The sequence below is a fragment of the Mustela nigripes genome, chromosome 14 (genome assembly GCF_022355385.1).
Source record: "Mustela nigripes isolate SB6536 chromosome 14, MUSNIG.SB6536, whole genome shotgun sequence".
Classification (NCBI taxonomy): Eukaryota; Metazoa; Chordata; class Mammalia; order Carnivora; family Mustelidae; genus Mustela; species Mustela nigripes.
Window position 1 is genome coordinate 35693684 of NC_081570.1, and position 24950 is coordinate 35718633.

The following is a 24950-nucleotide window of genomic DNA, read 5'->3' on the forward strand; positions in this document are numbered from 1 at the left end:
CTACACTCTGACATTCACATCATCTCTATTTTTCTATTTCATACTTCTTTTATTATTTTATTTATTTATTTTTAAAAGATTTTATTTATTTATTTGACAGAGAGGCACAGTGAGAGAAGGAACACAAGCAGTGGTAGTGGAATAGGGGGAAGCAGTCTTCCTGTAGAGCAAGGAGCCCCATGCGGGGCTCGATCCCAGGCCCTAGCTAGGATCATGACCCAAGCTGAAGGTAGATACCTAACGACTGAGCCACCCAGGCACCCCTCACACTCCTTTTAGAATTTCCTCTTCAAAAATTGTTCAAGGTCTTTGGAACTTCTAGTCATTTTTTTTTTTTAAACCATCTTTTCATTGACAGTCACCTAATGCTTATACTTTCCTTCTTTGTCAACTTAACATTTCATGGACTATCATGATCTTTCCTGTGCGTGTACCTTCAGTTTCTTTGCCATTTCCCCTTTCTGTCATATGTGACTTATCCACAAGTAAATTCCAGCTATCCTTGCACCAACTCTGAGACTTGACTAAATTCCAAACATCATTATACCATCTTTGCCTATTTTGTACCTGTGTTTAAGTAACTGAATGTGGTTGGAGAAAAAAATGACCATATTAACATCTTAGTTTGTGATCAGGAACCTCAAAGAGTCTATCAGGACTCCTCAGTCCTATGATATTTTCCTAGTCCATTCACTGTTTTTTTTTGTTTTTGTTGTTGTTTTAGAGGGGTGGTGAGGGGCGGTGGGGGGGTGGGGAGAGAAAGAGAGAGAAAGAGAGAAAGAGAATCTTAAGAAGGCAGCAGCAGGGGCACCAGAAAAAACGGCCCCGAGGAGTTTGATGAGGAAACGCCCATATCTTCTCACTACTTTATGAATAAAACCAAAAATGAAAGAAAGAGGAAGAGGATGTCAGCCTCCCAAAGGCCTAAGAGGAGGAAAACTGGCTTTGGTGGCTCCAAGACCAAAGGGGGGTCCACCGCATGCAGAAGGACATCTTCTAAAAGTAGATCCTCCAACGTATTTGGACCCCAGTCATTTGTGCCTGGTTCTCAAGCAGCATCAGGAGCCCCTAGAAGATTGGGGATTATGGCTCCACCAAAGCCTATAAATAGACCTTTTCTTAAGCCTTCGTATGCATTCTCATAACAACCAGATCTCAATGTACATAGATCTTATTTCTTGTTTGTCAGCATCTCACCATCTGTGACCATAAAGCTGTTAGTTTTGTTAGACCATTTATAATTTTTATCCATTACTATTAATATTTAAATAAATGCTTAGGGTGACCGTTCTTATTTAAAAAAAAAAAAAAGAAGGCTCCGCACCCAGCACTGAGCTGAAGCAATTCTGGGCTGATCTCATAACCCTGAGATCACAACCTGAGCTAAAATCAAGAGTTGGAGGCTTTAATTGGCTGAGCCACCCAGGCACCCCTTCCCTAGTCCATTCACTCCCCTCCCTTTTTAAAAAAGATTTTATTTATTTATTTTAGGGAGAGAGCGTGAGTGGGGGGAGGGGCAGAGGGAAAGAATGTTCAAACAGACTTCCCACTGAGGAGGGAGCCCCACTTGGGCTCCATCCCACAACCCATGAGATCATGACCTGAGATGAAACCAAAAGTTGGCTGCTTAACCAACTGAGCCTCCCAGGTGCCCTGAGTCCTTTCATTCTTAAATGATAGTTTAATTTTTCTCCACAAACCTCCAACACTCTGTCCTCTTTACTGTCTGTTGATGTCCTTATCTACTATTTAACTGAGGGGGCAAAAATAATCAGAAGAAAACTTCCACAAGCTCCCATTATAAGTTACCCAACCTACCTCTATTTGTACCCACATTCTATGCCTTCTGTCCTATTGCTGTGGATAACCTCTTTCTACTCCTATCAAGGCCAACCTCTACATCAATTAAGAGTTTTATCCTTGAAATTAATTAGTTTTCCTTTTCTGTTGCATGTTGTGTATGTTCTGTTGTCATCAATATACAAACATGGCTATAATATTTTCCATTCTAAAAAAAAATTATTAATCTTACACTGCTGCTTCTTTAATTCATTCTTTTCTTTTTAAAAAATTATTTATTTGAGAGAGAGAGAGAGTGCCTGCCCGTGCAGGGAGGGGCGGGGCAGAGGGGGAAGGAAAATCAGATTCCTATTGAGCAGGGAGCCTGACATGGGGCTGGATTCTGAGATCATGACCAGAGCTTCGGGCAGAAGCTTAACCCACTGAGCCACCCAGGTGCCCCTTTCATTCATTGTTTGATTCAACAATTTTTGTCTGTTTTGAGTACTCTTGGATTACAGGAGTGGAAAAGCCAGACCACAAGCCCTGCTTTCATGGAGTTTCTATTCTAGTAGAGGGAATATCACACTTGATCTTAGCCAAAGGTGGAGAAGTGATAGTAGAGGGAATATCAGATAATAAAATAAAATATGTTGTATGTTATATGGGGATAAATACTATGAAAAAATAAAGTAGGGAAGGGGGATAAAGAATGATGGAGGATTATGGTTTTATTTATTTTTTTAGGGAGAGAGAGAGAGCGCGCACGCACAAGAGAGTGGGGTTGGGGCAGAGGGAAAAGGAGAGAAATAATCTTTTTTTTTTTTTAAGATTTTATTTATTTATTTGACAGAGATCACAAGTAGGCAGAGAGGCAGGCAGAGAGAGAGAGAGGAGGAAGCAGGCTCCCCGCTGAGCGGAGAGCCCGATGCAGGGCTCAATCCCAGGACCCTGGGATCATGACCTGAGCAGAAGGCAGAGGCTTTAACCCACTGAGCCACCCAGGCACCCCTGGAGGGAAAGAATCTTAAGCAGGCTCCATGCCCACTGTAGAGCTCAGTGTGGCTCCATCTAATGACCCTGAGATCATGCTTGAGCTGAAATCAGGAACTGGTTGGTTAATCCACTGAGCCATCCAGGTGTCTCTGGTTTTAATTTTTTAAAAAATTCATTCATTTATTAGAGAGAGAGAGAGAAAGTGTGCAAGTGAGTAGGAAGAAGGGCACAGGGATAGAGGTAATCCTGAAGCAGACTTCCCATTGAGCATGGAGCCTGACTTGGGGCTCGATCCCAGTACCCTGAGCTCATGACCTGAGCTGAAATCAAGAGCTGCTTTTATATCATGGCTATTGTAAATAATACTGCAGTAAACATAACGGTGCATACATCTTTTCAAAATAGCATTTTCCGTTTCCGTTTCTCCAATAGTGGAGTGACTGAGTTGTGTGGTATTGTTATTTTTAATTTTTTGAGGAAGCTTCATGCTGTTTTCCACAGTGGTTATACCAATTTACATTCACATTAACAATGCGTGAGGGTTCCCTTTTCTCTACATCTTCGCCAAAAATTGTTATTTCTTGGGGTGCCTGGGTGGCTCAGTGGGTTAAAGCCTCTACCTTCGGCTCAGGTCATGATTCCAGGGTCCTGGGATCGAGCCTTGCATCGGGCTCTCTGCTGAGCGGGGAGCCTGCTAACCCCACCTCTCTCTCTGCCTATCTGCCTACTTGTGATCTCTGTCTGTCAAGTAAATAAATAAAATCTTAAAAAAAAAATTGTTATTTCTTGTCTTTTTTGATATTAGCCATTTGTATTGGTGTAAGGTGATATCTCATTGTGGTTTTGATATGCATTTCCCTTATGATTAGTGATGTTGAGCATCTTCTCATGTGTCTTTGGTCAGTCATCTGTATGTCTAATTTGGAAAAATGCCTATTCAAGTTCTTTGCCCATTTTTTTTTCAAGTAATTGCTATACCCAGTATGGGGCTTGAACTCAACAACCCCAAGATCAAGAGTTATACCCTCCATGTATCGAGCCAGCCAAGTGCCCCATCTGACTATTTTTTAATCAGATTGTTTGTGGTTTTTTTTCGGTTTTGAGTTGTGTAAGTTCTTTATATAGTTTGGATATTAACCTTTTATCTGGTACATAATTTGCAAATACCTCTCCCACTCAGTAGGTTGTTTTTTTGTTTTGTTCGTGGTTTCCTTTGTTGTACAAAAGCTTTTTATTTTGGTGTAGCCCCTAAAGTTTATTTTTGCTTTTGTTTCCTTTGCCTGAGGGACCTATCTATAAATATATTACTAAGGCAGATGTCTAAGAGATTACTGCTTATGTTTTCTTTTACGGGTTTTATGATTTCAGGTCTCATAGTTAAGCCTATAATCCATTTGTCCAGTTTTATTCTTTCACAGGTAGCTGTCTAATTTTCCTGGCACCATTTATTGAAAATACTGTCTTTTCCCTGTTGTATATTCTTGTCTCCTTTGTTTTAGATTAATTGACCATAGAAGCATGGGTTTATTTCTGTTCCATTGATGTATGTGCCAGTACCACACTATTTTGATTACTGTAGTTTTATAGCATACCTTGAAATCTGGCATTGCGATACTTCCAGCTTTGTTCTTTCTTAAGACTGCTTTGGTTATTTGGGGTCTTTTGTGATTCTATACGAATTTTAGGATTATTTGTTTTAGTTCCATGAAAAATGCTGTTGGTGTTTTGATAGGGATTCCATGGGTATTCTAACAATATAAATTCTTCCAATCCATGGGTGTAGTGTATCTTTCCATTTATTTGTGTTGTCTTCAGTTTCTTTCATCAGAGTCTTATAGTTTTCAGAGTATAGATCTTTCACTTCCTTGGTTAAATATATTCCTAGGAATTTTATTCTTTTTGGAACAATTATAAATGGGATTATTTTCTTAGTTTCTCTTTCTGCTACTTTGTTATTAGTGTATAAAAAATAACAGGTTTTTGTATATAAATTTTGTATCTTTAACTTTACTGCATTCATTTATTAGTTCTAATAGTTTTTTTTTGTGGAATCTTTAGAGTTTTCTATATACAGTATCATGTCATTTGCAAATAGTAACAGTTTTACTTCCTTCTTACTGTTTGGATGCCTTTTATTTCTTTTTGTTGTCTGATTGCTGCAGGTAGGACTTCCAGTACTATGTTAAATAAAAGTGGTGAGGGTGGTCATGTTTATCTTGTTCTTGATCTTAAAGGAAATGCTTTCAGTTTTTTACCATTGAGTATGATGTTCACTACTGGTTTTTCATAACTGGGCTTTATTATGTTAAGGTATGTTCCCTCTACATTCATTTTGTTGAGGGGTTGTGGTTTTGAATAGCATCAGGAAAGGCATCCCATTGGAATGGGATATTTGAGTAAAGACCTGAAGGTTGTAAGAGACAGAGGCATTTAGATAATCTGAGGAAAGGCGTACTTGGTAGAGAGAATGGGAAATACCCTTGCCAGAAGCGTGGCTCCACTTTTAAAATTTATATTTGAGGAGCAGGAGGAGGCCAGGGTGGCTGGAGTGGAGTGAGTAATAGATGAGCTCAGAGGGGAAAGGTGGAGAGAAGAGCTGGATTGTGGAGAGTTTGCAGTTTGTGAAGGGTCTTGTAGGCAGTTGCAAGGATTTCAGCTTTTACATTCAATGAGATGGGAAGCCATTGGAAAGTTTTGAGTAGAGGAATCATGTGAACTAATAATTTTAATCCAGTCTGTTTGGCTACAGTACTGGGACTAAATGGGTATGTGGAAACAAAGACCAGTTAGGAGGCTTTTTGCAGTAATTCAGGCAAAAGAGCAAGTGATATGAAATAATTGACCACAAGTAGGAAAGTGCTTCTCCTTATAACTACTCGAAGAGTTGTCTGTATCTTTGCTTTCATTTCCTCTCTCCTCATTATTTTTTTTTAAGAATTTATTTATTTGACAGAGAGAGACACAGTGAGAGAGAGAACACAAGCTGAGGGAGTGGGGGAGGGAGAAGCAGGCTTCCTGCTGAGCAGGATGCCTGGCTCCATCCCAGGACTCTGGGATCATGACCTGAGCCGAAGGCAGATCCTCAGTGACTGAGCCACCCAGGCGCCCCTCTCTGCTCATTCTTTATTGAACCAACTCCAGTCAGACTTTTGTCTCCATTATTCCACTGAAATACTTATGTCAGGGTCATCGTGGCTAAACCCAGTGGCCAATTTGCAGTCTTCATCTCACTCAACCTATTTGCATTTGACACTGTTGATCACTCTATCATTTGGCTTCTGGGACCTTGTTCTCTTGGTTTTCTTCCTATCTCAGTGGAGTTTCGGAAGGTTCAGTCTGCTTTTACAGTCTGTTCTCCCTTCTGATATGATCTCATCAGATTGTACTGCTTAAAATTCCATCTGTGTGCTGATGATTCCCACATTTATCTAATCATGACCTTTTTTTTTTTTTTTTTTTAAGATTTTATTTATTTGACAGACAGAGATCACAAGTAGGCAGAGAGGCAGGCAGAGAGAGAGGGGGAAGCAGCCTCCCTGCTGAGCAGAGAGCCTGATCCGGGGCTCGATCCCAGGACCCTGAGATCACGACCTGAGCCGAAGGCAGAGGCTTTAACCCTCTGAGCCACCCAGGCACCCCATGACCTTTCTTTTGAGCTCTAGACTCTTAATTTCAGTTGTCTGTGACTATGTCTGTTTTCATTTGGATAGTCAATAGATCTCAAATTTAATGTGTATAAAACTGAATTCTTGATTTTTTTTACTCCCATTCTGCTTCTTTCCAGTCTTTCCTATGTCAATAAATAGCACTACCATTCTCTCATTTACTCAGATCAGAACTTGGAAGTTGTCTTTGATTCTTTTCTTTTCTTTTTTAAAAGATTTTATTTATTTATTTGACAGAGAGAAATCACAAGTAGATGGAGAGGCAGGCAGAGAGAGAGAGAGGGAAGCAGGCTCCCTGCTGAGCAGAGAGCCCGATGTGGGACTTGATCCCAGGACCCTGAGATCATGACCTGAGCTGAAGGCAGCGGCTTAACCCACTGAGCCACCCAGGCGCCCCTCTTTGATTCTTTTCTTAACTTCATATTCCACATTCAGTTTATCAGGTCTGGTTGGTGCTGCCTTAAAATTGCACGAGACTTTTCCCCACTAACTTTGCTGCTACCCTAATCTTAGCCTCTATTATCATTCATTTGGATTACTGTAAAAGTCTCCTCATGGTCTGATTTTGTTCCTACTTCTCCCCACCCCATGATATGTTGTATACAGAAAGATCGGTATTGTCTTGTTCAAGCTTAAATCAGAGTTTGTCACCCCCTAATTCAAAACCCTGTGGTGGCTTTCCATTACACTGGAAAGCTTGCTTTGTCCTATAAGATTCTACATGATCTGCCTCTTGGCCTTCACTAGTTTACTTCTACTCTTCCTCTTGTTCAAGAGGTAGTCATACTGGCTGCTTTGATAGTCTCTGAATATATTAAGCATGCTCCTGCCTGAGGATGTTTTAAAAATTATTATTTGAAGAATTCTACACTTGGTAGTTTTCTTTACCTGAGATGTTCTTTTTCCAGATGTATATGTCTGTTGGCTATAATTCATTCAGGTTTCTGTTCACATTATCACCTCCTCAAAGAACCCTTTCTTGACTAGTCTTTTTAAAGTAACACTTAGTCATTCCCTTTATCTCTTTTTTTCCATTTCTTTTATTTACCTGGTATTGTCAGATATTTGTTGTTTATTATCATTCTTCCACATTAGAATATATGGTTTCTGAGGGCAGGAATTTGTATCTACTACACTGTATCTACTACACTGCTCTATCTCTAGCTTCTAGAATTGTATGTAGAAGATACTCAAATATTTCTGAATGAATTTATAATGATTAAGATTGAGTCATTTTCTGGCTTGAAATCCCAGCTCTGTGACCTGAGATAAGTTATTTAAGTTCTCCAAGCCTTAATTATCCCTTATATATAGCATATTATGATATTATTATCTATTTCATTGTGTTATTGTGAATATATATATATATATATATATATATATATATTTATGATTTTTTATTTATTCGGGCGCCTGGGTGGCTCAGTGGGTTAAAGCCTCTGCCTTCGGCTCAGGTCATGATCTTAGGGTCCTGGGATCCAGCCCCACATCGGGCTCTCTGCGCAGCAGAGAGACTGCTTCCCTTCCTCTCTCTCTCTCTGCCTGCCTCTCTGCCTACTTGTGATCTCTGTCTGTCAAATAAATAAAATCTTAAAAAAAAATAAAAGAGTATTCATTTTATTTGACAGTTCATTCAGGTTTCTGTTCATATATACATATGTACATATATACAGATATATATGTACATATATATATATTTTAAGATTTTATTTATTTATTTGACAGAGAGAGAGATCACAAGTAGGTAGAGAGGCAGGCAGAGAGAGAGGGGTAGCAGGCTCCCTGCTGAGCAGGAAGCCCAAAGGCCTCTATCCCAGGACTCTGGGATCATGACCTGAGCCGAAGGCAGAAACTTTAACCCACCCAGCCACCCAGGCGCCCCACTATCATCATATTTTTAAGGTTCACACACAGAATGTGTGAATATAGAATTCATATTTTTTTAGTGTTCTCATCTGGTTTTAGAAAGAAATATAATAGGGGCGCCTGGGTGGCTCGGTCGGTAAAAGCCTCTGCCTTCGGCTCAGGTCATGATCTCAGAGTCCTAGGATTGAGCCCCACATTGGGCTCTCTGCTCAGCAGGGAGTCTGCTTCCTCCTCTCTCTCTGCCTGCCTCTCTGCCTACTTGTAATCTCTGTCAAATAAATAAATAAAAAGAATCTTAAAAAAAGAAAGAAAGAAAGAAATATAATAGAAAAAGATGTGTCTTGACCTTTGATTTGTTGGTTTTATTGAACTATTCTTTCACTTTGTTCAGTTTGAAAAGGAGGCTTTAATTTGTGCATTTTTCCCTTTAGGGAACCTTTTATGAATTTTTTGTTAAGTAACAGGTTTAGGAGATAATGTAATCTCCCTAGGTTTTGGAATGTAATTAAGAACAAATTCAGGCCAACGTAACCACATTTAAAAATTCTGTGATAACATTTAGGTTTGCTAACTTTAGTGTAGCAATACTTCCTAAGAGTGATCCTGAGTAGTAGATGCACAAATTTTTTAACCCTTAATATGTTGAAGATTAACAAGTCACATAGTTTCTCTGCGTATATTTCAGTAAAGCAGAGGTTATATAGACTTGTCAGGCCTTCTAATTTGCGCAACTGTTTGAGGCTTTCAGGAATGTTTTAAAAAGCAGAGAATAGAAATAGTTGGTATTAATTTTTAAAAAGTCCGTAAGCTATTTCAAATGTGTTTTTTTTTTTTTAATTTAATTTTATTTGACAGAGAGAGATCACAAGTAGGCAGAGAGGCCGGCAGAGAGAGAGGGGGAGGCTGACTCCCTGCTGAACAGAGAGCCCGATGCAGGGCTCCATCCCAGGACCCTGAGATCATGACCTGAGCTGAAGGCAGAGGCTTAACCCACTGAGCCACCCAGGCGCCCCTGCTTTTTCAAACGTGTTTTGTTCAAGATAGTTTCAAGATGGTTTTGTTTAGGTGACCCAGGAACATGAGTCCTGCCTTTGACCAATAAGAGAAGGGGACATTTTATTAGTACCTCTCATGTAGTAGTCTTTTATATTAAAGAACACTAGTTGCTATAACAGATACACTCAAAAGAATCTAAACTCGACCATTTTTCTGCACATCACTTCCAAGGTCATCTGGAGCAGGTGGGGAAATCTCGTGGGAGGCTTTGATGGGCCTGGTCTGGAAATGATTACTTCCACCCATCTTGCATTGCCAGAATTCAATCACAGGGCCGTGCCTAACTGCTAAAGGGTTGGGAAATAATCTAATTGTGCCCAAGAGGAAGGTGGATCATGTTTGGTCAACAAGTAGCTAGTCCCTGCTCCAGGCTTCAAACCACAATATAGCCCTTACCTAGAACTATATAGAAATCCTCTTATTTCGGGTATAGACAGCCTAGGACTATAGTCTCCTTTCATTTCTTGTAGGTCCACAGAGTTTTGGGTAATAACCATTTTGAATGCAAGTAAAGGCCTTTTTCTAAGAACATCTAGGAGATCTGGAAAAGCTTGTTTTCCTTAGCCGCTGGCAGGACTAGTCACTGCCAGCCTCTGAACTCCTTCAGTCTTGGTGGCTAGAGAAGGCTGTCCTCAGGCATTTCTCACTTTGTCGGTGGGCCATGGGGAAGAGGGAAAAAAGCCAGAAGAAGCCAAAGAGATGCCAGAGAGAAAAGTGACTGGGTTTCAGCTGTTCTCACTATAATAGGCTCCTGGAAGGAAGCATGTTCTTTGACTTTTTTAAGTTACAGTAACATATGCTTGACATAAAATTAGTGACATTTACTACATTAAGATGTTGTGGAACCATTATCACTGTCTAATTCCAAAACATTTTTTTTTAATATTTTATTTATTTTATTTATTTATTTGAGAGAGAGCCTTAGCAGGGGGCAGAGGGAGAGTGACAGGCAGATTCCCTGCTGAGCAGGGAGCCCAGCACTGGCTCAATCCTAGGACCCTGGGATCATGACCCCAGGCGAAGGCAGAAGCTTAACTGACTGAACCACCAGGTGCCCCTAATTCCAGCACATTTTCATAACCCCGGAAAGAAATATATATATTAAGTTTGTTACTCCCTGTTTCTTCCTCCCCCCAGTCTTTGGCAACCACTAATCCATTTTCTGTTACTGTGGATTCTGGACATTTCATATAAATGTCATATAAATCATACAATATGTGCCTTTTTATGTCTCGCTTCTTTCACTCAGCATAATGTTTTTGAGATTTAGCCATACAGTAGCACGGATCAGTACCTCATTTCTTTTTTTTTTCTTTTTTTAAAAAAGATTTTATTTATTTATTTGACAGAGAGAGATCACAAGTAGGCAGAGAGGCAGACAGAGAGAGAGAGAGGAGGAAGCAAGCTCCCTGCTGAGCAGAGAGCCCAATGCAGGTTCGATCCCAGGACCCTGAGATCATGACCTGAGCCGAAGGCAGTGGCTTAACCCACTGAGCCACCCAGGCGCCCCAGTACCTCATTTCTATTTATGGCTGAGTATATTTCATTGTATGGATGTGCCACATTTTGTTTGTCATCAACTGGTGGACTTTTGGGTTGTTTCTACCTTTTGTGTACGTTTGTGTATAAGTTTTTGTTTGAATACCTGTTTTTCCAGTTTTTTTGTGATATGGACAGGAGTGGAATGGTTGGAGCATATGGTAGTTTTATGTTTAAGTTTATGAGAAATGGTCAAACTGTTTTTCATGGTGGCTGTACCATTTTAACATTGCCACTGGCAGTGTACAGGGTTCCAATTTGGCCATGACCTTTCTAACATTTGTTATTTTCACATTCTAACAAAATTTTTAGCCATCCTTGTGGATTAAGTGATATCTCATTGTGCTTTTAAATAATGTTTAAATTAAAATTAAAAAAAATTTTTAAAGATTTTATGTTAAGTAATCTCTATACCCAACATAGGCTTAAATTTACAACTCTGAGATCAAGAACCTCACGTTTCACCTACCGAGCCAGCCAGGTGCCCTCTTTGTGCTTGCTTATGTATGTATGTATATAATTTCTACACCCAATGTGGGATTCAAACTCATGACTCTGAGATCAAGAATCTCATGCTCTTCTGACTGAGCCAAGCAGGCACCACTCATTGTGCTTTTTGATTTGCATCTTCCCATAGGTCAGTGATGTTGAACATCTTTTTATATGCTTGATCTTTGTTATAGAAATGTTTACTCAGTTCTTTGCCCATTTTTATTTTATTTATTTATTTATTTGCCCATTTTAAAATTCAGTTGTTTGTTGTTGAGATGTTGAGAGTTCTATATTTATTCTGGATACTAGATTCTTATCAGATATATGATTTGAAGGTATTTTCTCCCCTTTGGCAGACTGTTTTTCACTTTTTAGAAAAGGTTTTATTTATTTGAGAGAAAGCAAGAGAGCGAGAGCGTGTGCACAAGTGGGGGTGGAAGGGCAGAAGGAGAGGGAGAAGCAGACTCCCTGCTGAGCAGGGTACCCAACGGGGCCCAATCCCAGGACCCCCCAGAATCACAACCCAAAATGAAGGCAGACACTAAACCAACTGAGGTAGTGAGGAACCCCTTTTATTTTATTTATTTTTAATTTTACTTTTAAGTCATCTTTCCACTCAATGTGGATCTCAAACTCACAACCCTGAGATCAAGAGTTGTATGCTCCACTGACAGAGCCAGTCAAGTGCCCCTGTTTTAGATTTTAAAGAAGTAAATACAGTTACTGTTAGCTCCTTCCCTCCTCTAGGAGGAAACCACAATCCTGAAAGTGGTGTGTATTTGATGCTGCACAAGTGGGGGAAAAAATTCATTATGAAAGACATTTATAAGTAAGATGTAGCAGTATTTGTTTTTAAATTTTATATGAATTATGTGTTACTGTATCTATCCTTTCATTCTTACTTTTTTTCACTCATTGTTTTTGAAAATTATGTATATCGTGGATCAACAAACTTTTCCCTATAGGGCCAGATAATAAATATTTTAGCCTTTGTTATACTGTCTCTTAAGTACTCATTCCTTTTGTAGCATGACAGCATCTATATGATAATAGGTAAATATATGATAATAGGTAAATAGGTAACTGCACTATGTTCCTATAATATAGACATTGAAATTGGAATTTTATATAACTTTCATTTTCTTCATATTGAAAATATTTAATGAAATATTATTCTTTGATTTGTTTTCCAACCATTTACAGATGTAAAACTACTTTTAACTTCTTTTTTTAAAAAGATTTTATTTATTTATTTGACAGAGAGAGAGATCATAAGTAGGCAGAGGCAGGCAGAGAGAGAGGGGGAAGCAGGCTCCCTCTTGAGTAGAGGGCCCAATGTGGGGCTTGATCCCAGGACCCTGAGATCATGACCTGAGCCCAAGCAGAGGCTTAACCCATTAAGCCACCCAGGCTGCCCCTACTTTTAACTTCTTGGCTGGACATAAATAGGCTATGGTTAGGATTTGGCCTGGCAGCTGAAGTTTGCTAACCTTTATCTATGTTAATATATTTAAATCCATTTCATTAATTTTTTTTTAAAGATTTTATTTATTTATTTGACAGAGACACAGCGAGAGAGGGAACTCAAGCAGGGGGAGTAAGAGAGAGAGAAGCAAGCTTCCCACTGAGCAGGCAGCCTGATGTGGGGCTCGATCCTAGGACCCTGGGATCATGACCTGAGCTGAAGGCAGATGATTAACGACTGAGCCACCCAGATGCCCCCAGTTTCATTAATTTTTAATAAATAAATGAGTTTATTCATTCTTATAATAATGGACCCTTAGGTAATTTTCATTTTCCCTATTACAGTGCTGCAGTAAATATCCTTGTGCTTATTTGCTTGTGCATATATGTAGGAGTTTTTCTTACTGGATATTTTTGCCAAATTACTTTCTACAGTGATTGTACCAATTTGCACTTTGGCCACTGATGTTTCTCTGTGTCTTCGCCAACTCTTGGTGTTACCAGGTTATTACTTTTTTGGTAATTTGTTAGGCTTATTTGGCATGTCAGTGTTTTAAATCTATTTCCTTAATTGCTAGTGAATTATATATGTTATTTAGATTTTTCCCTTATATCTATTATTTGGATTTTTTTGTCTTGTGACTTCCTTATCCACATACTTTCTTATTTTTCTATAGACTCTTTCTTTTTATTTTTCTTACTGATTGTTATGAATTCTTTATTAGTGTCATTTAAATATAACATGGAGAAAAAGCATGCTTTGGACTAAGTTTGAATTCTCCCAGTAGCTTATTAAGTTTGAATATGAAATACGGATAAGAGTGTCTATTGTGTAGTGTTGTTTTCATTGTTTGTTTGTTTGTTTTAAAGATTTTATTTATTTATTTATTATTATTATTATTATTATTATTATTATTTTTAAGATTTTATTTATTTATTTGACAGAGAGAAATCACAGGCAGACGGAGAGGCAGGTAGAGAGAGAGGAAGGGAAGCAGGCTCCCTGCTGAGCAGAGAGCCCGAATCGGGACTCGATCCCAGGACCCTGAGATCATGACCTGAGCCGAAGGCAGTGGCTTAACCCACTGAGCCACCCAGGCGCCCTGTTTTCATTGTTAAATCAAGATTTAGAATTTCTCGTTTGTATTGGATCTCACTAAATGTTTCTATGCTTTTTATAGTGCTTGTTTTTTGTCACTGCTCTAACTTCATGTGTAGCAGAATATACCCTTACTTTTGTAGCAGGCTACTTGTTTTGTGATTATTTTTCTTCTTTCATTTTTTTCTTTTTAACCTTTTTATTATAAAATACAAGTACAGAAACGCATCCAAAACAAATGTATAGCTTAATGAAAAATTATGAAATGAGCACTCTTACAACCACTCCACTACCCAAGTTAAGAAAAATGATTTTGGGGGCGCCTGGGTGGCGCAGTCATTAAGTGTCTGCCTTTAGCTCAGGTCATGATCCCAGGGTCTGGGGTTTGAGCCCCTGCTCAGTGGGAAGCCTCCTTCTCTCTCTCCCATTGCCCCTGCTTGTGTTCCCTCTCTTGCTGTGTTTCTGTCAAAGAAATAAATAAAATCTTAAAAAAAAAAAAAAAGAAAAACAATTTTTGCCAGCCATTCTAGAAATTCCTCTCCATGTCCCCACCTCAATCACAGCCCCATCGTACCTCCAAAAGTAATCACTGTCCTGAGTTAAAAAGTAATAGTTTCCTTGTAAGTTCACATCTAAAACATTACAATTTAGTTTTGCCCATTTAAAAAATCTAGATATGGTAAAATCTTTTTTAATCTGTTGGTTTCCCTTCCATCTCTTCTTTTCCCTTAAAATTTATATGTTGAAAACCCCCCGAGGTGTTTGACATACAGAGTTTCCCACAGTGTAGCTCTGCATACTTAGATGTATTTTAGAACGTTTTTTTGTCCTTTGTATTTCTTGCAGTTTGCAGCTGGATACAGAGTCTTCATTGGCCGTAGGTTCAATTCCTTTAGCAAGATTATGGATGGTTGTGTGGTCTTTCAACAGGAGGCATGTAATAATATCTGCTGTTTGCTCTTTGATTTTAGCAGTTGTTGATGCTCATTGCTAATATTCAGTAGTTGGGAGTTGCAAAATGGTGATGCAATTCTATCATTTTGTTTTCGATCACTATATGGAATAACATTTTAAGGAGATGCTTCCCTTCGTGTATTATTTAGTTCTCAGTGGTATAGTACATCTAAGAAAGACTTGATTCTTTCTTTTAAAATTACCTGTTTTTAAGATAACGGATTGGTTCCCTGTCATCTTCAGAAGGTGACCAGTTAATTAGTTTCTTATTATCAGTGTGGTTATACACTTAAATATATTTGTGTTTCAATCCATATATAAAGTGTTCTTGTACTAATTGAAGCTCAGATTGTCTTGTTGTCTAGAAAAGAGCATTGTTCATTACTTAGGCTTTTAGACCTGATCCTAATAGGCTTTTTTTTTTTTTGGTAGGACTTGCATATTTATTTGAGGGGGAGGGGCAGAGGGAGAGGGATGGAAGCAGAATACTCTCTGAGTGTGTAGCCAGACACAGGGCAGGTCTCCATCTCAGGACCCTGCTATTATATTGGACATTGTTTCTACAAATTTTCAGTGGGTGCAGTTAAGAAATACATAACTACGTTGTCAGTGAACAGTATATTTGCAAAGAACTACAGAGATTTCTTTTTTTTTAAACTTAATCTCCTGTATATTACATTAGTATTTCTTCTCTGTACCACGAATCATATTTCCAAAGATTCAGGGGGTGAAAGAATTGAGTATTGGAGAATGTCATCAAAAAGATGTGACTGGTTGACCTGTGAGCTGGACCTGGGTTCTGGGAGGTTCCTTACCTTCTGTCCTTAGGATATGGGTTCCACTTGCCTTTCTTGGTCCCACAGGCAGCTCCAAGGACATAGCCTTGAGATAGTGATGTAGTGTTGAAAACACCTGCATGGTACACGTGACTGCACCTAGTTAAAGCCTCTATAAACCAAGTTCTGTAGGGCGGGTGTCCGGATCCATTTTTCTTGTTGCTCCCAAGATAAGCCTTGTATGTAAGTTCCCTTTGCTTAATAACGCTGCCACCTAACCAACTTGGAGTTCTCTGCCTCTTTCTTCTGCCTCTCCCTGCCCTCTGAGTACAGGGGTCAGTTTCAGATTATACCCAAGAAGCTCCTGAGAGGGTTTTGAGCCAGCAATTAGAATATCCAGGAATTATTCATTTACTTTGTCATATGTTAAATATATGTCTCTAATGGCATTACTAATATACTATCACCAATGATGATTAATGAGAACTAAGTTAGTTTGAATAAGCTGTCTCCACCTTCCCCTTTCCATTTTGTGGTTGACCTATATCAATCCTTTCAAATTACATAGTCATTATGTACTGTACTCTCCCTTTTAATGTACATTTATTTATTCTACAAATGACTGTATATTTAATGCTAATCACCATATTAATATCACTTTAGTTATTTTGATTTTATAAATCTTCTTCTCTAGTAGATTCCTTAGGAAGGGCTTATTGGAAGAATATTCAGAGTTATTTTATATTGATAACAGTTTGCCTGTGCCTTTTACGTTGAAGGTTAGTTATCCTGGATATAAAATCCTTGGCTCACATTGTCTTTCCTTGAGAGTCTTATAAATGCAACCTTGTTTTTCTTTCATGCACTGTTTTTTGGATTTTCATTTGTACAATTTGAGCATATCTAAGACAGGCATTTAAAGTTTACTATTAGGTCTAATGCTGGGCTTCTTCAGGCATGGTTTCTGTTAATTTATTTTGATTGTTTGAATGGGCCATACTTCTTCATTTCTTTGTATGTCTTGTGCTTTTGTTGTTGTTGCTGAAAATGGACATTTGAATGTTGGTAACTCTGGAAATCACCTTTTTGCCTTTCTCTAAGTTTGTCCTTTTTTGATTGTTGAAGGCTGTAGTTGTCCATTTATCTAGTGAATTTTCCCAACTTTTTTTCCCCCTAGAAATTGAATTCCTTGCTCTGTGTGGTGCTGAAGTCTCTGTTCTTAGCTTATGTTTTGATGGAGACTTCCTTGATCACCAGGAGCTAAACAAACATACCTCCTCCAGGAGTTTTTGCAAATGGACTCTGCTTAGCTAGACTAGAGATCAGGCTGAGATGAAAGCTTAAAATCTTTTCAGGTCTTCCCTGAGCATTCATTTTGCCCAGGGCTTGCTCCCCCCGCCCCACTTTATTTATTTAATCTCTACACCTAACATGGGGCTCAAACTCAGGATCCTGAGCTCAAAAGCCCATGCTCTTCCTGCTGAGCCAGCCAGGTGTCCCTGCCTTGGGTTTTCTGAATTACCCTATATACACAGGTATTTTTAATTGCCCTAATTTCTCAAAGAAATTCTTCTCTTTTCCTCCATGATTTTAGGCAGTTTATTTTATGTCTCATTTATAATCTTTTGGCCCAGGTCGCTGTGGGTGGTTGGATCTTTTCACAGTGTTTTTGAGCAATACCTTTTGCTTTTCTATCATGAACAGATTCAGAGTTAGGTGAAATAAAGGTATGCCTTGTGTCAGTCCTTCAGGTAGCCTCAGACAAGTTGGAATAGATAGAAACAATAATTTGCAAAAAAGGTCTTTTGTGTTCCTTTTGGAACCAGGGGTCAGGGTCCTGCACTGGAAACACCATTTGACATCTGCAGACCATATCTAGGAGTGGGTGGGCAAGGGCAAGTGAAAATGCCACAAAGCTGTCCTGCTATTATTTTTTTTTAAAAGATTTATTGATTTATTTTAGAGAGAGAGTGAGCGCATGTGTGTGCATGAGCGGGGTAGAGGGAGACAGAAAGGGAGAGAGAATCTATAGTAGGCTTCTTGGTGAGTGCAGAGCCCAAACTGTGACTGGATCCTTCAACCTTGAGATCATGACCGAAACCAAGAGTCCCAACACCCAACCAGTGGAGCCAACCAGGTGCCCCTCCTATTTTCAAGTTGACTTCTTGGTTTAGCATTTTCTTGGCTGTAAACCTTTGACTATTTCCCAGAATTCTGACGAAGGTGGTTCTGACATTTTCTGCGTGCTTTTTCAGTTGTTTCTGTGGGGGGATGTTAGCTTGTAGCTGTGGGGTTTTGTTTTTGGTTTTGCCTCTCATTTGATTTTTTTTTTTTTAACCTCTCATTTGATTTTAATTTTTGTTTCCCTAATGATAAATGATGTTGAGGATGGTTTTGTGTGTTCATTTGCCATAGTTGCCTCTTGTTTAAGTGTCTCTTCAGTCTTTCGCTCATGTTTTTTGTTGACTTGTGTTTTCTTATTGAATTTTGAAAGATCTCTCTATATACTGAATGCCAGTCCTTTCTCACATGTGTTTTGCAAGTATTTTTTCCTTGTGTGTGATTTGTTTTCATTTTTTAGCAGTATCTTTTTAAGAGTAGTAGTTTTTAAATTTGATAGTCTTATTTATAAATTTGTTCTTTTTAAACTTATGTTTTGTATCTTATCTAAGAACTCACAAAGTAACAAAAATTTACTGTTGTATTTTCTTCTGAAGTTTTACACTTTTAGATTTTATAGTTTGATTCATGATCCATTTAATTTTTGTCTGTTTTTGATACGCTTGAGGTATGGATCAAAGTTCATGTTTATATATGTGTATATATATACACATACGTATAGATAAGCAAAGGTTTTTTTGTTATGGATTAAGAGGATGGACTTTGATTAGTGTGGCACCTGGGTTTGACTCTTGGTAGGGTAGATCAGGAAGAATCTGCCGGAAGGTACAGAGTTCTTTTCACCTACCAGTCTTTGGTGGGTAAAGGTAGGAAAGGCAACTCCTAATGAGTCTGGAGTGTAGACTCCAGGTTTCAGCTGTGAATCCTTTACTTTGAATCCTTTCCTTAATAGTACAGGTGCAGTGTAAGCACACTAGCTTTCTGGGTAAAGTTAACGAGATTTGCTTTGGTATTGTGGAGGAGGGAGATGGTTCTGAGCCAAGACACAGCGAATCTTTGTGAGGACTCCCAGGGCAATAGGCAAAATAGCCACAACTCAGTACTCTGAATTAAAAGAGAAAGCAGTAAGCTACAGAGTGTATGGATGATCAATTAGTCTTAGTCACAAAAGGAACAACAACCACCAACACAGGACTAGATCTCTACCAATTAAGAGAAAGTCTTATCCTTTTCAATCATCTTATTTCCTATCATAACATAACAAAGAAAAAAAAGCCAGAATTCTCTCTCTCTCAAAGAAATAAATAAAATCTTTAAAAAATACTAATTTAAAAGTTATATTTCATATCCAGGGCTGCCTGGGTGGCTCAGTGGGTTAAGCCTCTGTCTTCGGCTCAGATCATGATCTCGGGGTTCTGGGATCGAGTCCCGCATCGGGCTCTCTGCTAGGCGGGGAGCCTGCTTCCTCCTCTTTCTCTCTCTCTGCTTGCTTCTCTGCCTACTTGTGATCTCTCTCTGTCAAATAAATAAAATCTTTAAAAAATTTCATATCCAGTTTAATTACTATTTTCTTCCCTTTGCAAGGTTTTGACAGGTGAGACTTAGAATAAGAAGGAGCATGATTTTCTTTTACTTTTCTGTTTTCTAGCTTTTTTTCTTTTGGTGTGTAGGAAATAGGATGATTGAAAAGGATAGGGCTTTCTTTTAATTGATAGTGATCTAGTCCTATATTGGTAGTTGCTCCTTTTCTGGCTAAGACTAATTGCTCATTCATACACAGTAGCAGGCATTCCAGTGCCGGCTCTCTGATGTAGCTCATTTGTAGTTTATTTTGAGGATGAGACCTTTCCTTCTCCATATTGTCTTCATCTGAGATATTATTTCCATGCTTGATATCTTTCAGGGCTTCCTTATTTTCTTCCACCGAAAGCTGGTTGCTGAGGGTGTTGCCTGTGTGAATGGCCAGCCCTTTTTGGTGGGTTATCAGCATTAGTGTCCAAGCCTGGCTTCCTTCCATGATTTGTCCTTGATTCATAGGTGCAGTTTCATTCTTGACACACCAAATGGTGGGAATGTAGACTGCTCTCTTACTGCCTTCTTTCTGTATTAGCTATGCCTTCCAATTCCATCTTCCTGCTCACTCTGTTACAGCTATCTTGACGTATCATTTGCCTTAATGATTCAGTGCTTAAATATCCCTCCTTATCATTTTATCCATCTACTACCAATCTATTTATTTATTTATTTTAAAAGATTTTATTTATTTATTTGACAGAGAGATCACAAGTAGGCAGAGAGGCAGGCAGAGAGAGAAGGGGAAGCAGGCTCCCTGCTGAGCAAAGAGCCTGATGTGGGGCTTGATCCCTGGACCCTGAGATCATGACCTGAGCTAAAGGCACTTTATTTAGCTCAGCCCACTGACCTAACCCACTGAGCCACCCAGGTGCCCTTTTTTACTACCAATTTAAAAAATAATACTGTTTCCTTGTTTCTTCTGTTATTTTTCTTTTTTTTATTTTATTTTATTTTTTATTTATTTATTGACAGAGAGAAATCACAAGTAGATGGAGAGGCAGGCAGAGAGAGAGAGAGAGAGGGAAGCAGGCTCCCCGCTGAGCAGAGAGCCCGACGCGGGACTTGAGCCCAGGACCCCGAGATCATGACCTGAGCCGAAGGCAGCGGCTTAACCCACTGAACCACCCAGGCGCCCCTGTTATTTTTCTTTAACTTTACTTTTTTTTTCCCCCCTTGAGCTTATCTAAATTAAATTCTGGATAGCCACCACCAACCAATATTGGCATTTTCCCATGTTTTTGAACCCATCAGTCACACTGTATGATCTTAGAGGGTTTTTTTTTTTTTTTCCTTTAAATCTTAAGGAGGCTGGCATTTTCCCATTTTTTTCTCCCTCTGTAGCTTTTACTAGTTACCCGAGTCTTGTTCTTCACATGGCAGGAAACCTGGATTTTAGTTATTTCTTCTTATGTTTGTCATTTTTGTCTTTGTACTGTCCATATCACTTTGATGTGCGACTTGTCTGTGTTTGTTATAGCTTCCTTCATTGAAATATGAAAAATATGTCTCATTTACCTTATTTTTTTCAAAATAGTTTAGTTACCAGTTAGGTGAGCGTTTGCTTCAAAATGTATGAATTTTAAGATTTTATTAATTTATTTGAGAGAGAGAGAAAGAGACAGATAGTGACAGAGATAGCAAGAGAGAGCACAATCTGGGAGGGGAGGGAGAAGCAGGCTCCCTGGTGTGAGGCTCTATCCCAGGACCCTGGGATCATGACCTGATCATGATGCTGACTTGAGCCATCCAGGTGCCCCCAGAATGTCTGAATCTTGATGATATGTTGAACATTGCTTAGAGTGAAGAGGAGCAGGCATTGGGATGGATTGGGATGAACTGGATTAAAATAAAGGCCAAAGGGAGACCCTTTCAGTGTTTCAAATTGTCTGCATTTTCTCCAGAGTACTTCATGCTTTTTCATTGAAATGTATTTAGCTCTTATTATAGACCTGTAAAGAAAGCTCTACATTTAATTTTAGCATTAGTTGAATGATAGAGGCATTTCTAACTTTGTATAAGAAGTAAAGGAAGTTCTGCCATTTATGATTTTTTTAAATGAAAAAATATTTTTAAAAACTAGATAAAGGAAGAGTGAACAGAAGGAGAAAAGTAAATAAATAAACATAACTAGACATGTACTCTTTATAGAAAAAGACTTAATTTACTTTCTTTTTTGAGGGGGTAAGAGAGGGAGAGGGTGGGGGAGGGGCAGAGGGAAAGGGAGAGAGAATCTCAAACAGATTCTCTGCTGAGTGCGGAGCCTGACTTGGGGCTTGATCCCATGACTCTGAGATCAAGACCTGAGTCAAAACTAAGAGTTGGGGGTGCCTGGGTGGCTCAGTGGGTTAAAGCCTCTGCTACTGGCTCAGGTCATGATCCCAGGGTCCTGGGATCGAGCCCCGAGTGGGGCTCTCTGCTCAGCAGGGAGTCTGCTTCCCTTCCTTTCTCTCTGCCTGCCTCTCTGCCTACTTGTGATCTCTGTCTGTCAAATAAATAAATAAAATCTAAAAAAAAAAAAAAAAGGAAACTAAGATTTGGATGTTCAACTGACTGAGTCACCAGGTGCCCCTTTGGCATTTTATAATCAATGTCCCACAGCCTTCATAGCATACCCAAAACAGCTTTTACTAAGAAGTATGTTTCTGGCTTTAGCTGTTGAGCAGAAAGTATAAAATGCTGGCACTTTTTAACTGCAATGAATGTTGTAGAGATGTTTGATATAAAGTCCTTACACTTTTAGAAAAGACATTACAGACTTATATTTTATCTTTTTTTTTTTTTCTTTAAAGGAAGTGATAGCTGGGCTTAGTCCCCTGCTTTTTCGGAAGCTCAGTAATCCTGACATATTTTCATCCACTGGAAAAGCTAAACTCCAACGACAACTTAGTCAGGATGACTGTAAGTTGCGGAGAGGAAGCCTGGCCAGTTCGCTGTCAGGTGAGTATCTAATTTTGTTTTTTAAGAAATGTGCAACTGTGTTGTCCACACATTCAAGTGTATTTCACTTATATTTAAGGGTATATCAACTGACTTGGCATCTTGACACCTTCTTCTCTGTTGGTAGTCTTGTATAGAACACTTATGGGTAAGGCCATCTTTCTTTACTATTTCCTCATGACATATCTGAATGGTAGCCTCAATCTGCTAGATATTTTGTAGTTGACCACTATCACTGGTTTTTCTTTTCGAAATTGACTTTTGCTGTCTTCTTATTCTGTGGACCTCAGATCCTTTGCTTTTTTTGATTTTCTTTTTCCTATTTTCAAAATCTTTTCCAAAGCCTACAGTGCCTCCCCACCTTCCCCATAGAAAAGTCTTTAAAAAATTCAAGGGGAAGGAATGATACAAGGAAGTCATCGTCCAAATAGGAAACAATTAAAATGTGACATAATTTTAAGCAATCAATACACTATTAAAGAATCCACTGTTCTCAGCTAAAAAGATAGTAGAGAAGAAAATAAAATCCTCCTGTATTCCTTTCCAGTTTTAAATTTCTTATTTTTGGCCCTTTTCAGGAGTATTCCCTTGGCTTTATCTTTTCACTCTTTGATTGAAATTGTTTTTTTGCCAAGCATTTAATCACATAGAGCCATTTTTTGCTTTCATAGTATTCTGCCTTTCTTTTAAGGAGGTATTATAAGGTAATAACCTTATAAATACTGTCCAGGTAAATAGAATTTTGATTTTTGTATTAAAAATTTTTTTAAAGTTTTATTTTGTTTCTGAACCAAGTCTTTTGAGCACCTAATAACCAGCATCTATTGCTTTGCTCTGAGATGCCATATTCCTTCTATCCTTTGAAGTGTAATTGGTTATTGGCTACTGGGTGGTACAATGTGGGAATGTGGTTGTGTTTGATTCTTTATAGATTTTCAGTTAATCTGAGTTCAGCCTTACATCTTAATTTTATGTCCTCTTTGGTAGCTTGCATTTCTGAGTACTGAACTTCTCTGAGATTTTGCAGGGTAGCCTACTATCTCATTTAATTGCCATTTAACTGCAGCCTCCTCTATGCTTATTTTACCTTGTGTCTTTCTTTCTTTTTTCAAGGTTTTATTTATTTATTTGACAGAGATCACAAGAAGGCAGAGAGGCAGGCAGAGAGAAAGAGGAGGGGAAGCAGGCTCCCTGCCGAGCAGAAAGCCCAACTCGGGGCTGGGGGCTGGATCCCAGGACCCTGGGATCATGACCTGAGCTGAAGGCAGAGGCTTTAATCCACTGAGCCACCCAGGTGCCCCACCTTGTGTCTTTCTTTGCCCAGTTCCTTTTTTTTTTTTTTTAAGATTTTATTTATTTGACAGAGAGAGAGAAATCACAAGTAGGCAGAGAGGCAGGCAGAGAGAGAGAGGGGAGGAAGCAGGCTCCCTGGAGAGCAGAGAGCCCGACGCGGGGCTCAATCCCACGACCCCGGGACCACGACCTGAGCCGAAGGCAGAGGCTTTAACCCACTGAGCCACCCAGGTGCCCCTTCTTTGCCCAGTTCCATTGGTTACGATTCATCTGTCTGTTTTAGGTTTTCTCCAAATTTTATTCATCTCCTCAGTCACTCCCCATCCCTCATTATAGCCTTTGTTTATTTTACTTCTTTATTTTCATTTACTGTCCTGGGTGACAAAAGATAAAAGTGTGTTCATTCAGCAATATTTAATAGGGAATATTTTACATATTAACCTTTTGAATCATTGTGAGAATAATTAGAAGTTTTAAGTTTTTTTTTCTGAATTATTTCTCTACTAAAGGTCTAGTTTCCCCATTTGTTCATATTGTTCTGTTTTATATTGTTTGTTTTCCTCAAATTCTTGGCAATCCTTCGTACATTTCAAGGCCAGACTAGTATATGTCCAAATTGGTTTCTTTTGCAAGTGCATAAATCTCTTTCCCCAGCAAGCCCTTATTTTGAAGGGAGATAGAAGTCTGATACTAGCCTTTGTTTATGTGTATAGGGTAAGTCAAGGAGCTAGCTTTCCTTTAGAATATATAGATGAGGATAGGCAGATGATCTGGAGAACTTAGCAACCTTTGTAGAAGGAAAGTGGACAGGCTGTCTCTACTCTGGTCTTAATGGAAGTTTTGAGTAGGGAACTATTCTTTGAGAGGGTTTTGTGGGAAGACTTTCTGGTAAAGCATACATTTACACACAGACTTGGAAGATAACTAGATTTTTAAAAAACATTGCATTTTTCTGATTAACAAAGTAAATATGCCAGTAATAAAAAATTTGAGTTCAAAGACCAGCATTATGTCAAAGTGAAAAGTTCTTCTTAGGGGCGCCTGGGTGGCTTAGTTGGTTAAGCTGCTGCCTTCAGCTCCGGTCATGATCCTGGGTCCTGGGATTGAGTCCTGTGTCTGGCTTCTCGGCAGGGAGCCTGCTTCTCTCTCTGCCTCTGCCTGCCGCTCTGCCTGCTTGTGTGAGCACTCTCTCTCTGACAAATAATTAAATAAAATCTTAAAAAAAAAGTTCTTCTTAATCTTTACTTCTGCCTCCCTTCTCCAACCTTTATATATACCCTTTATATATACTTTATATATATATATATATATATATATATATATATATACTTTATATAT

The 24950-nt window shown here is 38.8% G+C and overlaps 1 protein-coding gene across 6 annotated transcripts in view; it reads left to right on the plus strand.

Moving 5' to 3' along the window:
* Positions 1 to 24950, plus strand: part of MAST2 (microtubule associated serine/threonine kinase 2) — a 212254-nt gene that overhangs the window by 6754 nt on the left and 180550 nt on the right. For all 6 annotated transcript variants that reach the window (XM_059374594.1, XM_059374601.1, XM_059374596.1 and 3 more), the window contains exon 2: positions 22172 to 22319. In XM_059374594.1, coding sequence (XP_059230577.1) covers positions 22172 to 22319 — 148 coding nt within the window. The remainder of the gene's footprint in view (positions 1 to 22171; positions 22320 to 24950) is intronic.